This window comes from Tamandua tetradactyla, chromosome 17 (genome assembly GCF_023851605.1).
Source record: "Tamandua tetradactyla isolate mTamTet1 chromosome 17, mTamTet1.pri, whole genome shotgun sequence".
Lineage (NCBI taxonomy): Eukaryota > Metazoa > Chordata > Mammalia > Pilosa > Myrmecophagidae > Tamandua > Tamandua tetradactyla.
The window spans coordinates 59,216,872-59,235,620 of NC_135343.1; the positions used below are offsets into that span (position 1 = coordinate 59,216,872).

Here is an 18,749-nt window from a genome sequence, read left to right on the forward strand (position 1 = left end):
CACAGCTATGTAATATCTACCGTATAAATTTGCCGAGTTTGATTTTGGTTTTTTAAAGTGGAGGTTCGAACGAGTCGTTTTTAGTGAGTTAAGGTGTTATTGCCTTATCCTAGAAGTAATGTTTTTAAAAAATTATATTACAAATACAACTCTGGGGCTTCTTTCTTGAACATGAACTCAGAAGCCATTTTCTGCACTTCAAATTTTAGAAGTTAAAAGTAGTATGCAGTTCAAAATTAAAATCTTTGTTTATAGAAGATTAATTTTGTATTAATTATAGTGTTGTGCTAAGGGCCATGATGTTTTTCAATCTCCTTAAAGTGATAGGGTATCATTTTTTTGGTCACTGATGTTATTCAGTAAAATTGAGGAGGGAAGAGAGTAGCCCTTAAAAGATACACTGATCAGAGCATTTAAAAAATGCTAGCCATTTCCTAGTTGATTCTGGAGATCTAGGATGAAGCAGCTAGTTTGCCGAGGGAACAGAGTACCTGGATTACATGGGAAGGAAGTGGCCAGGAGGGTGTGGGCCGAGTAAAGTCAGGCAGCCGGGGTCTGCAGCTGGGAAATGATCTGAAACTACAAGGAATCAGAAATAGAAAGTCCACTGGCATGCCTGATGGAATGTCCTGGGAGTTGGGTACCACGGCCTTGAACACTAGTGTCCTGGGAATGAGCAAGAGATGAACTGCCTTGTTAGGACCTTCCACAGTCCCTGCCCCCTCCCTCACAGCCTTTCCCTGAACGTCTGCAAATCTATGTTCTTGTGGATGTAACTGTTCTAGTTGCTGTCTATGAGCAAAAGCGGCATTGTGGGTCCATCCTGTCCATGTGGACAGCTTATTCGTTGCATCTCTTACATGCTCAGTGCCTGCCAGCAGTCGGCCAGTGCTTTGCCTTTATCACAGAATGTTGGGGAAAAAGTATGGCTGGATCCCTGCACATCTATCCGTGCTGCTAGGAAAAAAACCTGAGATCCTAGGACTGAATCAGTCATGTGGCCATCAGCTAGGAAGGACGGAGCAGAAAGTGGGTAAAGACTCTTGCATCATGGCTAATTAGGTTTGCACGCTGCTTTCTGCCAATCTGAGTTTTCTCTTGTAGTACTCATTGCCACTGCTGTGAGCTCTGACTCTTTCCATAGTAAGTGGATTGTAGTTGGGAGACTCCTTTGGGGCACTGACCTGACTGTAGTTTTGGGTTTTGCCTTTTGTTTCTTTTATTGTTTCTGTAAGATTGTGATTTTGTCACCCTCCGCTCCTATCCAGCACAGTCAAGGACCCCTCCGGTGGGCCTTATTCTCTGGGCTCCTTTCACACTGCCATCCTTTGTCTGCCCCCTCCCTTCTCCCTCCAAGCCACCTGAGGGGCAGGTATAGTGTTACACATTCACCTTTGTACCCTGCCACCTAGTGCAGTGACTGGCCTCTGGGAGGCTATGCGAACGCCTGTGGGTGACTTAGATATGTTACGACTTGTCTGAAATCTAGTGAGCATGGAAAATGCTGTTCTCTGTTTCTTCCTGGGTAAGCTGGGAAGGGGATTGTGGGAGGAAGGACTTAGACCTTTTACAGAATTTTTGGACTTAAAAGTAGAGGAGGGGATGAATAAACTACATACAGCAAAAACTCAGGGAAGCTGACTCCTGGGGGAATGGCCAGGGATAGATAGACTGTCGTCTCCCTTTGACTCTGGTTTCAGATGAACTGGCCATGGGTTCTGCATATGAATTACAGTGTGTTTGCGAAGTTTCTGGTTCATTCAGCAAATATTTATGGACTGCCTTCTCAAGGACCACTCAGAATCCTATCCAGTATTTGGTATAGGCTGTTGACCCTTGCTGTAGGACGATAATATGCAATGGGTTTGAAATACACGTTTAAAAGTTAAATACTTTCCTGTTGCATGGGCTGTGGCTTTTTTCCAGTGTGCTTGGGTCTCCGGCATGGCAGGTGAGAACTCTGCCTGCTGAGCCACCGTGGCCTGCCTGGAATTCATTTTAATGACAGGGTAATTAAGTCATGTAAGTATTTTAATGTTTTGGCAATATCTGAACCCTGCCCCCTTTTTGAACTTATTTTCATCTGAATTTCACAATTACTTTTAATTCTACCCAGCAGCACGTTTCTTTTCTTGACAATAGTGTCCTTAAACTATAGTCACTCTGAAATCCCAACCCATGTCCTCATATGGTAAAGTATGCTCAAATAGATGATTCCGCTTAGGTCTGGGGTTACACTGTTGATGCTTAGAGAGAAAAGCTGGAGGGATAAAATGCTTAATTTTTGTGTTCAATGTAAATTTTTTTAGCACTAGAGGTTTTACAACTGTCAACTGACTGGACCCCACTCCTCTTGTTACTCTGTCAGCCAGTGCTCCCCTTTCGTGTCCCCTGTGGTTATAGGGGGCTGGCAGTGCAAGCACGTGAGAAGCTTTCTTACTTAAAATCCAGGCCATTGAAGTAAGGGGGCAGGGATTGTATAAAGGAGAAGTTGTTCCAGACATTTCTTTTCTGTAAAGGTGAAGTAGATGCTGGGAGCTAGGAGTGGTCACATGATGGGTCACATAGTTTTCATGTTCACAAATGTTGTTTTTGGCCTTATTAACACCAGGACAGATTCTGATACCATTAATTGCAATTTGAAGTTATTTGTAAACTGTACCATGCGTTTATATGGCTATAGATATGGACATATATAGTGGTTGCAGAGCTGGGACTAATCTGTAATCTTTTCTTCTCGAGGGAAAATGGTGATTAGAGCCATTTTCAAGCCACAGAGCATGAGCCCTGACCCTGCTGTTCCCAGGTACTAGCCCAGGGTGAAGATCCTTACTACATCATCAGGCATATGGTACATCTTTATGCTCCTTTGTTGCTCCGTACCTTGCAGAATTGGGGTAGACCCGTGCTGTCCAATAGAAGTATAATGCAAGCCATATAGGTAATAATTAAATTTTCTAGGAACCACTTTAAAAAATTGAGAAGCAGGTGAAATTAACTTTAATAATTTGCTATTTGACCTAGTAGATCCAAAAGATCATTTCAAAATATAATCAATACAGAAAAAAACTGTCAATGAGATATTTTAACCTTGTTTTTTATATGAAGTCTTTAAATCTGGTATGTATTTTACACTCCACACATTTTATTTTGGTGGATGCTTTATTTTGATTAAAAAAATACTTGAGTTTAGCGGAGATACTCATAAGATTTATGTATACTACCTCTTTTTGTTAGGTACATTTTAATAACTGTATTGTCTTCTACTTAATGGACCATCCTTTAACATTCTGTAGTTCTGCTCTTGAATTTCTCTCCTAAGAACCTAGCTTTTACCTTCCTTTTTAACCTAAAATTATTTTTTTACCTAATTTGGCAGCATAGCATCACTGCATCAATTTATAAATTTATATGTGCATAATTTCTAATTTGTTCAGGTTGGGGGAGTAAGTAACGCCTTTGGGATGATTCTAATATGTTTTGACAATCATTTGTTTATTTATTTATTTTTTGTGTCATGGGCATTGTCTGGGAAGTGAACCTGCATCTCCAGCATGGCAGGCGAGAATTCTGCCACTGAGCTACCATTGCACTGCCCTGATTCCAATATGTTTTTTGGAGTATTTTATCCCCTGCGCTGAGAAATGTAGAACTTGTAGAATTTGTTACGAGTGCATTACACATTTTATAATGGTGAATTCAGAGATAGATGTGAGCTCTATCTGGTTGTGACAGACTTTTCATCATTTGAAGAAAAGGAGCTGGGCTTGGTAATTTATCTTAGATATATTCCATTGTACTGAGTTTGATCTCTAGATCCATCCTGAAAAGGCTTTTGGTATCTAACGGTTAGAAAAACAGATGGTAATGATCCTTCTTTAAGGTAATTTTAAGGAAACTGTAAGGCTGATACTTAGCACACTATCAACCTTAGCCACTCTCTGGTGATATCTCCTTTAGCTATTGGCTTATTGTTTTAACTAGTTAAAACTAGGTTTGCAAGCAAAAATAGAAAGGAGTGTTTAGAAGATAGGCTGTTAAAAATTAAAGGTCTACTGTTTTCCTGCCTTAATTTTACTGAAGCAACAGTTCCACTGAGCAGTCAATTTTATGGTTTTATTCGTTTTCATTTCCCCTCCAGCCAGGTCATTTAAGCTTCAGGAATGTGTGGCTTTTTTTTTTTTTTTTTAATAATATAAAGTATAAAACTGCCATCTAATAGTTCTCCAAATGTGGGTTCTAGGACCAGCAGCAGCATCACCTGGAAATTTGCTAGAAATGCTAGCAGGCGTGAATCCTAGGTCCCACCCTAGACCCACTGAAACAGTAATTCATGCCTATCCTAGGTCCTACCCTAGACCCGCTGAAACAGTAATTCATGCCTATCCTAGGTCCCACCCTAGACCCGCTGAAACAGTAATTCATGCCTATCCTAGGTCCCACCCTAGACCCGCTGAAACAGTAATTCATGCCTATCCTAGGTCCCACCCTAGACCCGCTGAAACAGTAATTCATGCCTATCCTAGGTCCCACCCTAGACCCACTGAAACAGTAATTCATGCCTTAATAAACTCCTGCCTGGGCCAGTTATTATTAAAAGCATTTGTGTGTGAGTTGGTTATAGCTGATGACAGGGGCACCCAGTGGTAATGTTGTGGCACTAACCTGATGGGAATAAAGCTGCTGTCTTTGGCCTCATCCTTTTATGCTTGAACACCATGCTTATCACCTGAGGAGGTAAAAGAGAAGTGGAGCTCCCCACCCCAGTCTAGTACTGTTCATCCACTCAACACATATTTATTGTATACAAATTTGGGGTCAGGCACTAATCTGACCCTAAAGGATCCCATAGTGAACAAGACAGAAGGTTCCTGTTCTGTGACACTCACATTCTATTAGAAGGGATATACCGGAAGTTGACCAGCCAGGGCCCATGGGCCAAATCTGGCCCACCATTTGTTTCTGTAAAGTTTTATTGGAACACAGCCACATCTGCTCATTTATGTATCGACTGTGGCTGTTTTGTGCTACAGTAGCAGAATTGAGCTGAAGGCATTTACTAACCATCTTCTTACAGAAACTTTATGAACCTCTGGGATAGACAATAAAAAAATAAATATGTTACCAAGTGTTACAAAGTGACAAGTGTTATGAAAAACCTTAAAGCATGTGAAGGGAAAAGAGAAGAGGGGGGTGACTTTAGGTAGAATGGTCAGGAGGCCCGTTTTGATGATGGGACATGTAAAGAAAAACCTGAGTGAAGTGAGGTGTTTGAAGGAGGAATGATGGCTAAGGGCACAGCAAGTGCAGAGGCCCTGATACTAGGGGTCTGGGGAAACAGGGCAGGAAATTGGGTTACGAGAGCTGAGGCCAGATTCCACATTCCCTCACAGCATAGCTTGCAGGGAAGACTGCTTTACTGCAAGGGCTCTGAAACGCACATTTCAGAATCCCTTCTATTGGGAATCTTTTTGAGTAAATGAATAATAAATTGCAAACATCTCTAAGAAACATTTGTGTACCAACTTTCCCCTACACTTGCTATTTTAAGCTTTGTCTTTCCCTAGCCCCATGCAGCTTTATATTATGTTTAACTGCTGTATCTTGTAGGGTATGGAGTTTGGTGGAGAGCAGATATATCCTGGATTTGAATGTAAAGCACTTGAGGCAGAAATTGGGTCTGCATTAGCAGCTTTCAGTTTTTTTTATTTTAATATTTTAACACATTTAAGAAATAGTTGTATGTTGTGATCCTGTAGCCACATATATTTGTAATTAAAACAAAGTTCACAAAACATTACTGTTCTGTTTCATTAAAAATACTAGTTGTGACCGTCTAAACTGATTTCACATTCTACTCAGGGGCAACCTGCTGTTTGTAAAAACACTGGCCTAGTCTGTCCAGGACAAAACTTCGAGTCCTTATATGCAAAGTATTGTGTTATATGTATATCATTTTCCCTCTTGGAATAGTATGTGATATGGCCGAAACGATAAGTTCTAATTATATAAAATACTTCAAAGCTGTAGTGTGACTGGGGCATTTAAAAGTGTCAAATTAATTACTACAAGTTCCATAGAGTTGGCAAGTGAAATGAGTTTTTTTTTTGGGGTGTCAGAGAAGGCATTTCCAAAGGGAAGGCATTTAAACTCAAGACTTTTGAAGAAATGCTGTGTTTTAATAGAAACGGTTGGAGGTGGGGCATCTCTACCAAGTGAGAGAATGGTAGGAGTTAAAGCACAGAGCTAAGAAAACATGAGGTGTATTGGAGTGGTGGGTGGGCCAACAGTGAGTAGATGAGTTTCTGGGGCAGAAGACTCCTGTAAGTGGTGAGAGTGAGCTATATTAGAAAGATTGTTTGATTTACCTGAGGTTCTAAAAGGTATGTAGGTCAGGGACCCATTTGTTCTGACTTCCAGTTCGGTGCTAGAAGTCTGTTTTCTCCTCTGTTAAAAAGGGATACTCGGGCCTGTTGGCCTCTCTCCAGGGGTTGCTGTGGATGTGAAATGCCAGAACATGTCAGGTTGTCTCTCAGCTAGATAAAGCTCTGCATAAATGTAAGGTGATGGTGTTTTCATCATGGGATATAAGATTGGAAAGGGAAGTTAGAGCAAGGTAGGTAATGAAGAAGTTTGCCCCCTAATGTCAAGCTTCCTCTTTTCATACAGATTGTGGAATGGAGGAAGGACTGGGCAGAGTTTTTAAGCAGAGAAAGCACCTGATGAGGAGCGGTATATTTTAAGGCTAGGGTAGTAGTGTGTGAAGGAAAGGTTGGTTCCAGAGGCAGAGATACTGATTAGAGGCTTTGTACTTGAATGAGACTTGAAGTAGAAAGGACTTGAATTAGTCGGTGGCTGTAGGAACAGAAAGGAAAAGGATGACTATGGGATAAATTCTCATTGTGAGAGAGCAACGAATAAAGTATAATTTCAGGACAACCAGCCAGGGTGCTAGGAGAATGGCAGGTTCTTCTAATAAGTGGGAAGATGGGGGAGACAGAAAAAGAATGCCTTTTCAACTTTTGACGTTTTAAATTTCAGGTGATGGTAGACTCTCAAGTAGAAATGCTCTCTAGGAATTAGGAAATACAAAACAGGCTTGAGAGAGAGGAATCCTGGCTAGAGAGGAGAATTTTGTAGATTTCTACATTGAGGCCTGGGGATTAGTTAAGTTTTGAAGGGAAGAAGCCTAGAGAAGAGAGAAGGAAATGGATGTAGAAGAGGAAATGGATGCACTGAGAAGTTAAGTATCTTGACCAAAGTTACACAGCAGGTGGTAGAGCTGGAATTCAAATCCAGGCCTGGTCTATACTCAGTACCAGGCAGTTTATAAAATGGTGCCAGCAGCAGGGAGCTCAGTTAAAAGGCTTATTAAATTTTCAGAACAGCCCAGCAAAGTAGATGTTATTCGCTTTTACAAATTAGGAAATTGAGTCCCAGAAAGATTAGCTTACTTGCCCTCGGTTGCACAAGTAGTAAATGGTAAAACCAGGATTTTGAACCAGGCTCTTGTCAGAAACTAAAGCTTGTATTCGTTTATATTTAATCCAGAGGTTGGCATACTTTTTCTGTACAGAGCCAGATAGTAAATATTTTAGGCTTTGCCAGCCATATGCTCTCTGTCACAACAGCATCACTCTGCTGTTGGAGTACAAAGCAATCATAAGTATGTATTGAATTATTATGTATTGAGTACTTACCCTATGTGGAGACATTTTGCTGGGGATAAAAAACAAAGGAACTTCCAGCCTTCTAAGATGAGGCAGGCAATTATAAAACAGTGTAGTAAAAAAAAAAAAAAAAAGAAAGGAACAGAACCAGCTATGATAGATTTATACACATGAGGTATAGTGGAAGAATGGATAAGAGAGGATCCTCTGTTTGCGTGGATGAATTCATGAAGGCATCCAGAGGCAAAAATAAGTTTGAGCTGATGGTTGATAGGTCACCAGGCATGTAGTGTGAGGGAGGAAATTCCATGAGGAGCAGGCATGGAGGCATGAACAGCAAGGGTTTTCCTTTATGGGGCCAACCACAAGGAATATAGGTAGCATTACTAGGGCAGAAAGGGAGAGCTTATGCCAGGACACGAGTCTCATCAAGGGGGTGGGACAATGGGGAGTGAGTTTTTGTGAAATTTTAAGCCAGGAAATGACATGTTGATTTTCGTCCTATGAAGACAGGCTCTGGAGGATGGATTTGCAGGGAGGACGGCAGCAGGGGGACTCATAACATTACCACAAGATAGATAGGACAGTGGTGGTACTGGGGATGGATAGAAGATATATTTGCTAATTGATTGGGCATAGGGATTGTAGAAGAATGAAAAGTCTAGGAAAACTCAGGTTTCAGCCTTGGTTAATTGGACAGTGCCATTCATCAAGATTCAAATATAGGACAGAGAAACATGTTTTGAGAGTGGGGGGTGGAGTGACAGCGCTGAGCAGTGAAGGGAGAGGTAAACTGTTTTTAGCCTGTTGGGTTTGGGGCGCCTGTGAAACATCTGACTGTGTGAATCTGGAAGTCAGGAGGACGAGGTCTAGCCGAAAGTAAAAACCATGGTGGTAGTGTTGATTGCTCAGGGAGGTTGAGAATGTCTGATAGAGAGGATAACACTTAACATTTCAAGAGCATGAGAGTGAGTGGGCATAACCTAGAGGGTGAAAGGAGAGCCTGGAGAAGAGTATTGACATTGAAATTCAGGAAGGTAATTTTCAGGAAAAAGGATATGGTCATTATTGCTGCAGAAAGGTCAAGTAGATAAGGAGTGAAGTATTCATTGGCTTGGGCCTTTGGAGAAGGAAAGGTCCTGGAACTTAATGGGCCCGTTCAAAGGAGGGGGCTGAAGCCAGTGTTAAATCTCGAATGGTCACTGCCCAGGGGGTTAGCTGTGAAGGAAAGGATAGAGAACAGCAGCTGGAAGCACCCGACACAGAATTTGACATATAGAGAATGGAAAAATTCATTCATTTTAGCAAATACCCTGCCAGGGACTTTTTTTTATTATTATTATTTTTAAATATAACAAACACAAACATTCTTAGCATATGATCGCCTACCTGTTCTATGTATATAATCAGTAATTCACAATATCATCACATAGTTGCATATTCATCATCATGATCATTTCTTAGAACATTTGCATCAATTCAGAAAAAGAAATAAAAAGACAAGAAAAAAATTCGTACATACCATACCCCTTACCCCTTCCTTTCATTGATCACTAGCATTAAATCTACTAAGTTTATTTTAGCATTTGTTCCCCCTATTATTTATTTTTATTCCGTATATTTTACTTGTCTGTTGATAAGGTAGATAAAAGGAGCATCAGACACAAGGTTTTCACAATCACACAGTCACCTTGTGAAAGCTATAGCATTATACCATCATCTTCAAGAAACATGACTACTGGAACACAGCTCTACATTTTCAGGCAGTTCCTTCCAGCCTCTCCATTACATCTTGACTAACAAGGTGATATCTATTTAATATGTAAGAATAACCTCCAGGATAACATCTCAACTGTTTAGAATCTCTCAGCCATTGACACTTTATTTTGTCTCATTTTGCTCTTCATCTTTTGGTCAGGAAGGTTTTTTCAGTCCCTTAATGCTGAGTCTCAACTCATTCTACGATTTCTGTCCCACGTTGCCAGGAAGGTCCACACTCCTGGGAGTCATGTCCCATGTAGACAGGGGAGGGTTGGTGAGTTTGCTTGTTGTGTTGGCTGGAGAGAGAGGCCACATCTGAGCAACAAAAGAGGTTCTCTTGGAGGTGACTCTTAGGCTTAATTTTAAATAGGCTTGACCTATCCTTAGTGGGGTTAAGTTTCATATGAGCAAGCCCCAAGATTGGGGGCTCAGCCTATTGCTTTGGTTGTCCCCACTGCTTGTGCGAATATCAAGAATTCTCCACTTGGAGAAGTTTAATTTGCCCCCTTTCTCACCACTCCCCCAAGGGGACTTTGCAAATACTTATTTACTCCCTGTTTAATTCACTCTGGGATTTATTGGGGCATCACTCGGGGCAAACATGCAAAATCTTATGCCCCACTCAAGGTTCCATATACTTATGGTGTTCAATTAAGCTGTCCACATAAGTTATATTAGAAACTGCACTAGTCAAAATATAAATTTTGTACCAAATAAACATTTTTTGCTTTAGACTTACACATAAGTTAAAATTTTTAAATATTAATTACCATCCATTTTCAACACCCTGCAATAATGACATTCCTTTGTTTTTCCTCATGCAAAAATATTTTTAAATTTGTACATGTAGTCACTCTCATTATGCACTCTAGGCATTCCTAGGTTATACCATCTCAGTCTTTATGGTCTTTTCTTTCTGGCTTCATTTGTGTCCCCAGCCCTCCTCCCTCTCTCATTCTCACATTCAACTTCATTCAGTGTTCTAGCGTAATTGTATTACAGTTAGGTAGAATTGTGCTATCCATTTCTGAGTTTTTACAGTCACTCCTGTTGTGCAATCTGTATCCCTTCAGTTCCAATTACCTAATATCTTACCCTGTTTCTATCTCCTGATGGTCTCTGTTACCAATGAAATTCTCTGTTTATTCACTAACGTCAGTTCATATCAGTGAGACCGTACAGTATTTGTCCTTTTGTTTCTCTGCCAGGGACTTTTATTGAAGCCCAGAGCAAATTTTTATGGCAGAGCTTACATTTTGGTAGAGGAAGGGGAGGCAGAAAAGAAACACAGTTTAATTTTAGATGGTAATCAGTCTTCTGAAAAAAATAGAACAGGGAAATACAGATCTATGGAAGGTAGATGAGTGGACTGAGTGGCTGTTTTAGAAAGAGTGATCAGTGAAGGCCTTTTGGAGGAGTTAACATTTGAACAGAGACTTCACGTATAAGAGCTCTGAGGTGAGCTGGAGCAGATTAAACCAAGGGGAGAAGAAGAGATGGTGAGATGAGGTGAGGATAGACTGACTGGGTCCAGATTATGTGAGGCCTTAGAGGCCATGGCGGGGAATTTACTTTTCATTCTTGCTCAGAACCCACTGGGGAGTTTTGAACACGTGAGTGACTTGACCTTATTTATATATATTTTTAAAGATCATTCTAGCTACTTGGTGGAGTGAGGCAAGAGTAGAAGGCAGACCATTTGGGAGGCTGCTATTGGCAAAAGATGAAGTTGGCTTGAACTAGTTATTGCATAAAGGTGGTGAGACATGATCTGACCAGGGTATGTTTTGAAGGAAGAGCCAGCAGTCCTTCTTGGTGTAGTTTAGGGAAAAGGGAGGAATCAAGGATGGCCACTAGGCCATGCTTGCAAGACTGCGTGGGTGAGAAGGGGGCTGCTTCCTGAGACTGTAGGGTTAGAGAAGACTGGAGGGGAGGGAGAGCTATTTTCGGAGGCCATGGTTGAGGGTTCTGTTTCAGACATGCTGGACTGGAAGTGCCTGTTGGATGTTCAAGTGGTAGTGTTGTCACTTTCTTTGTTCTAAGATTTACTTTTAAATTGAGATTACCACATAGTTAATGTACTTCCCTGTACTACTATCGGCTTCAGTGCTCATTTGGGTGAATAAGCTAGAGTTCAGTTGGGTTAAATGATTGAGTGAATACTTATCACCAGTGGCCTTAAGGGTCTTGAAATCAAGACAGGGTGTGAGTATGTTGCCCTTCTCTCCTGTTTGTTGTGGCTTGAGTTCCCCAAACCTTTTATTAAGTAAATGTCTTTGGGGGGCTGTGAAAACCTTATTTTCTTCCTCAAAGTAGCAGGCAAGAGGGCACCTAAGGGTGGAAAATTTTATGTATCTTAAATGTCAGTGCTGCAGCCAGTGAGACAGGTCCCAGCCAGAAGATGTCGCTGTGGAAATGAGGCCACTTTGACAGCTAGATAATGAATTTGTTTCTTTCAGTTCTTTTTCTTTAATAAAATCAAGCAAAAACTAGAAGAAAATCAACTACCTTCTTCTCCTACTTTTCCTCCTCCTCCTGGTCCTTCTCCTCCTCCTTGTCCTCCCAAATTAACCTACAATGTAGTAAGTTGTTGTTACATTACTTGAGATCATACTGCAAGCTAGTGACAGTTACTACTAGAATCTAGATCCCCTGACTCTTTTTTTTTTTATCCCCTGACTCTTATTCCAGCCTATTTTTTACTGTATATGCTGCTGAGATGAAGAGATTCACCACTGCAGGCTCAGAGTTTATAAGTTTATAGATATTTCAAGACTAGATTTCTGCACTGGACAAGTTTGTTCTTAAGTTTTTCTTGAGACGCTGAACAGTGAAGTTAGGAATGAGATTTTGGAAACAGATGGTCTGGGTTCAAACCCCAGCCTGGTCACTTACTGTGATCTTAGGTGAGTTCTTTGTGTCTCTGTATGTCACCTCTGTGTTAGATGGTTATTTTATATATATATGTTTGTTTGTTTATTGCTTAGAATACTGCCGGGCATATAGTGAGCACTCGCTGTTGTAGCTATTAGTAAATGTCACCATCATTTTCATCCTAGATGTAGAAAATAGCTGTCTACCATCCTCAAATACTTAGTATGTAACTTGAGTAGTAATAATATACAGTGTATATTTCCTTATGTAAAATATGGTCCCTCGCCCCAAGCACATTTTGCATTCTAATGGGTAAGGACAGGACACAAATTCATAAAAAGTTAAGTAACAGGCAATATGAGTTAGGAAATAATAGAAATACTAGAGATACATCAAGGCTTACCTATTTAAAATTATAGGATTTCTGATGAGGAAACTGAAGAGGGGTTTGAGCAAGCCTTGTGGAGAAGGGACTTGCCTGTATGCAGTGAGAGTGGGTCAAACCAGGCTTGTGGGGTGGGCAGAAGTGAGTGTGTAAGGAAAATATCAAAGTGAAAGAATTTGTGAACAGTGAAAAGAACAGCTTTGCTGAGGAAGAGGTCTGTGGAAGATAGTAGGAATTTGGGTCCATGGGAATACACCAAGGCCAAGCAAAGCAAACCAGACTCACCTGTTTTTGGATTGGGTTTCCAGATTTATGTATCAAAACATCACCATAACCATAGTGTCTTCTGATGAACAGGGTATATAAGACAAAGGCTGTCATTGGCCTCAGGGACAAGCTAGACGTGTTGGATGATGATAGAAGAGGAACTTATCACGAGGTAGTTCATCGGTTAGTGTTATTAACCTAGAGTCAGGGAAGGACACGTGATTCTGTTGCTTCCTTTGTTTGAAGATTTTTTAATAATTGAGATTAACATATAGTTAATATATTCCCCTGTACTGTTACCAGCTTCAGTGCTTATCAGTATTTTGCAATCTGTAGAACGATTCTCTACCTCACTTCTCTTTTCTTTTTTGTTGAGCATTTTAAAACAAATTCCAAACCTGCATATCATTTTATACATAAATATTTTACTATTTTTCTCTAACAAAAGATAGGGATAATATATGTGTGTTTATGCTACCATAGAAATCAGTCATTTTCATACCTCATAGAATCAATAGTAATTTTTGACTGTTATCTAATACCAATTCATAATGTCTCAAAAATATATTTTTAAAGTTAGTTTGTTAAAATCAGGATCCAAACGAGATTGATTTGCATTTGGTTGATATATCTTTTGAAACCTCCTTTATCTGGATCATAACAGCCTTTTCCCCTTTTAAATACTATTTATTTATTGAAGACACTGGATCATGTCTTATTTCTCACATTCTGGATTACATTTTTAGGTTCCCTTCCCCCCTCCCCGCCCCTGCATGGACAAGCACCAGGAATCGAACCCGGGTCTCCTGCATGGCAGACAAGAACTCTGCTTGCTGAGCCACTGTGGCCCACCTCTGGGTTGCATTTTTATGCCATCATGTCCATGTATCCTCCCATCCCCCATATTTCTTTTAGGTGAGACTCAGTTCTAGAGGCTTGGTTAGATTCAAGTTCAGTTTGTTTTGTTTTTTGGTGGGTAGGGTGGTAAGAATACTTTATAAATACTGAATATTTCATAACACTTCCTCTGTTACATCAAGGGGTCCATAATGTCTGGTTGTCTCAGTGGATTCAGATGTCATCCTGACCCTCTGCTGGCAGACATGATGGAAGCTGCCTGAGTCCATTGTTGCAGAGTGGTTGTAGAATGTTGATTTTCCACCATTTATTTTTTCTGTATTTATTCATTGGAATTCTAGTCACATGCTTTAAAGAAATCACTATGATACTCTAATGTAAATAAAATGAAATAATGTATAGTATAATAATATTTGTTTCAAGATATAAGTGATCAGACACAATTGTTTTAGGGGGTATAAGGAGAGGGTTAAATGCATGTACCTATATAGAGAGTCACTCTGATGTACCAGCTTCCAGTGCAGATCCAAACCAGACATTGTGTTGGCAAGTCAAACACTGTAAAGCAGTGTTGCCATTGGTGTAGGTTCTTTTCAAACAACTCATGATGTCAAGTTCCAAACAACTGACCCAATAGTTGTACTGCTGGTGATTTCAGTTCTATGCTAAAACCATGCAATTGAGTTAGTGTCTTGGTTCAGGTAATTATAGACAAGTTTTTCTGTCAGGACATTGGAAAGTCAGGTGAGAGGCAGGGACCGTCCATCTCAGTGCGGCACCCACCTCTGACCTCCAGAGCCAGGCACCCTGACAACCATATCTTCACAACACCCTTCCAGACGTGGCAGTAACCTCCTTCAGAGCCCAGGTGGAGTGAGGGTCTGAAGCCAAGAAACTAAAATATCCAACATAAATCAGCATTGGAAAATATGAAAAAAATCAGCTGTCTTTTTGCTAATATTACTGCATACCTAAAAACCTAAGAGACTCTTCTAAAAAAATTATTAGAATAAGTGAGATAATTAATAAGTGGTTGGATTTATGGTAATTATGATAAAATCAATAACTTACTTCTATTCCAGCAATAAGCACCCAGGCATTGAAATGGGGAAAAACTATTTACAGTAATAACACAACCCGTAAAATTCTTAGTAGTAAATCAAATAGGAAAGGCACATTGAAGAAAACTGTGTTAGTCTTCCAAGATTGGCTCCCATCAATTCTTTCCCTCCCTGTCTGGCCAATGCCCTCCTTGCATCCATAACAGACTGTGTCCTCTCCTCCTCAATGTGGACTGACCTGTGACTTGCATTGACCAAAGAAATGTGAAAGTGGACTAATGCTCTTCTTTCTCCTGGGCATACCTAGAAGTGAGAATTGCTGGGTCATACGTTAGGGATGCAACTCAGTTTTCATTTAAAAACTGCATCCTTTTTTTTTTTTTTCCCTTACGGAATTGCTTGTTTCTTCCTGATTATTGTGACACTTAAGGATAGTTAACCTTTTAAAAATATTTTTTTTAATAATTTCTGACCTACCTTAGAGATCACAGTGAATTAGTTGAGTGTCTGCACTTATATTGAATGAGTTTGGATTTAAAGGAAATTTAAAAAATTTAAATAATTTAAATATTTTTAAAACAATTTTAAATAATTAAATAATTTCTCATTTGGTTTGTTTATGCGTCTTTTGGCTCCCCCAAAAGATTTTGATTTTTATCGTAAACGCAACCTCTGCCTTTTCTTTTATGACCTTTGTGTCTCATATTCCTAAAAAGGCCACTGCCATGCCTATGCTTAAAACAAACAAACAAAAAACCAGAAGAGATAAGAGAGCAATTTGAAGGAGTTATTTGAAGAAGGTGTACTCAGAGGTGGGGAAGGTAAAAGCGTGTTTTTGGAGTTGAGATAGGGGAGGATACAGAGCTGGGAAGTGGATCATCGAGTGAGACAGAGCCAGACTGGGGAGGAGACCTTTGTGAGGGAAGCCAGGGAGCTTGAGGGGCCTTGTAGGAGAATTCAGATCTGTCCAGTTATTGAACCTCATCTAAGGTGGAAGGCCTTGGAGTTGGGGGAAACACATTAACGGTGGTGTTTCATGAAACTTGACCCTATTTATTTGCATGGATGTTTTCAATATTGTTCCTTTATTTTTATTTTTATTTTTTGGCCTGGGCAGGCACCGGGAATCGAACCCAGGTCTCTGTTATGGCAGGCAAGAACTCTTGCCTGCTGAGCCACTGTGGCCTGCCTTATATTGTTCCATTTTTTAAGACGTTTTGGTTGAGGTCCACCAAATTACTGATTCTCAACCCTGTCAGACCCAGTGCCTCATTTATTTTCGTTTGTTTGTTTGTTTGTTTGTTTGTTTGTTTATTTATTTATTTATTTATTTATTTATTTACATGGGCAGGCACCGGGAATCGAACCCGGGTCCTCTGGCATGGCAGACAAGCATTCCTGCTTGCTGAGCCACCGTGGCCTGCCCTCATTTATTTTTGAAACAAGTATTTTTAACCCTTTATTATCCTGAAATAAAGTCATCTTTACACATAACTTCAAAAATAAAATCCATATGCTACCCTAAGTGTAATTTAAAGGGAATAAAAGGAAAATAATTGATAACATGTTTTTCAGTATTAAAATGTTTATGCCTCACCTGCCTTAGAAGTCACAGTGAATTATTTGAGTGTCTGCACTTATAATGAATGAGTTTGGATTTAAAGGGAATAAGATCAAAAGGCATATCCTATAAAAAATAGAGGAAATGAAAGAGCTGAGATATGGGTAGGTACTGGAATAAAAACTGTTGGATAAATAAAGACAGTGATTTGTATAAGATAAAAGAAAATGGAGATGATCTTCATTGATGTAGAACTATCGTGAGACAAATTACAGAGAAATAATGAAGTATCACATACTCGCCAGTGAGTTCAGTTTTATTTTGAAGTGTAATGTCAGAATAATTCCCTGTGAAATGACCTTGCATGGGATAGGAAGGTGATGAAGTCTTACAGAAAATCTGATGAAAATTTTGCCTCTGGTGCTTAAAACCCCTGGAGATAGACACTGGGAATTAGATGGTAGATTCGAAGAAGAAATAGTAGCAGCTGTGTGGTAAACTTTGGGGAACATAATTAGAATAAGAAAGAAAAATAAGTTCAATGTTTAATTTTCACATTTCTAATCATTGTGTCACAAAAATTAAATATATATAGAATGATGTTAATATGAATGTTTTAAAAAATGTTAATGACATTTAGCAAGAACCATGTTTCATGAGTTCCTACCAACTTAATAATGTTTGGAAATAAATATATTCAGCAAAGGGTCTAATATCCTCTACATGTTTGAAAGTGACAGCTATAAATGTTTGTTTTCAGTTTCCTTCTTGAATGTCTGGTGAGAGATTTGAAAGTCCTATTGTGATGCTTCATTGCATTGCAAGACATCTAGCATCTTTGGCACCTTCCCCCCACAAATGCCAGTAAAGTCCCCTAAGATTTCAACAACCGAGGTTCAACTAGGGGTACCTCCCAATTAAGTCTTTGTGACTGAATTGATTTCCCTAGGGTGTGACCTCAAGTTGGGAAAACACAAGTAGAGGCTTGGGGGATCCTCCTCCAAGATAGAGGAATGAAGAAGTCAGAACAAGATTGCAAATGCAAGATTACTTTTTCCTGGTAGGGATGAAGATACTTTTGGTCATTCAGACTTCAAAATACTAAATTAATGGTACAGTATCCTGCAGAATAGTGAGGAGTCCTTTCAGAAGTACCCATTTCAGGTTGTCTTCTAATCTCGAAACGCGTGCTGGGCACCAGCAGAGTGTTCACTATACTACTGGGAAGTCATTCTTACTAGGAATTCAGTTACATAGATAGTGCAGCGAGTTCCCCTGGACTCCTCACACAGTTTCCCTCATGTTGATCTCTTACATCTCCACAGCACATTTGTCAAATCTAAAAGCCCAAAATTATGACATTACTGCTAACTCAACTTTAGTTGGATTTTGACAATTTTCCTAATGCCCTCTTCTGTTGCAGGACACAGTCTAGGGTACCATGATGCATGTAGTTTGAACCTTGGTAGATGCACACAGGACCAGTGTGCTACTGTCTAGTTGTGCTGGATCTCTCTGAAGCTGCTACCTCCCCTCTGCATTGCCTTTTCCAGCGCTTCTGCTTAAATAGCCTTTTTTTGCCTTTTAGTAATTTCTCTTAACATAGTTTCCAAGTCTTTTGCTATTCTCTTAATATATGTCCTTGTTCTTGATTTACAATGAGACACCCAGAACCTAGTGCAGTTCTTTACACATTTGGTCTGACAAGGGTAGAATGTTGTAGAAATATTACAGTTATGTGTCCAGTATGTCTGTTAATGCAGCCTAAACTGGTTTATTTGCTGACTTTTTTTTAGCAGCTATATCCATTCTTGGACTAATATTGAAACTGAAATTCTACTTAATTAATTTGCCACAATTTATTTTTTTAAGTCCCTAGTGAAAACATCATGCCAAATGGGGTCATGTACGTGACCTTACCAAGATAACTGGGCAGGTGAAAAGAAGATGTAGCAAATACTGCATGATAAAGCTAAAAACCCTGTTAATCTAGGGTGAAGGCCTTGATTCAGCCTTATTGCTAGCTGTGAATGGTGCCTAAGCTAGGCATTTTGCCCAATGAGAGCAACTGCAGCCTTTGGAGAAGGGGCAGGTGGAGAAGGGGGAGGGTCATACATATTTAAGGTGGAAGCCAGTTGTGAATGTCAGGATTGGTAGTTTGCCTTTTCATTTCACTTGCTATACCAAAACCCTCTACTTGAAGATATTCGTTAGCCTTGTTGAATTAGGCCTTTTTATGAATGGCACAGTCATATCAGAGGACTTTAGTCATACTTCTTTTATTACCAAGGAGATATGTAAATGACATATAT

The 18,749-nt window shown here is 39.8% G+C and overlaps 1 protein-coding gene across 5 annotated transcripts in view; it reads left to right on the forward strand.

The window, feature by feature from the left end:
* The window catches only part of KCMF1 (potassium channel modulatory factor 1), a 191,692-nt gene that overhangs the window by 77,023 nt on the left and 95,920 nt on the right, over positions 1-18,749 (forward strand). The window contains exon 1 of one of the 5 annotated variants that reach the window (XM_077134755.1): positions 12,232-12,337. The exons of the other annotated variants lie outside the window; for them this stretch is intronic. Coding sequence (XP_076990870.1) covers positions 12,274-12,337 — 64 coding nt within the window. The 5' untranslated portion in view covers positions 12,232-12,273. Of the gene's footprint in view, positions 1-12,231; positions 12,338-18,749 lie in introns of those variants that run through there. 5 annotated transcript variants of the gene reach the window in all.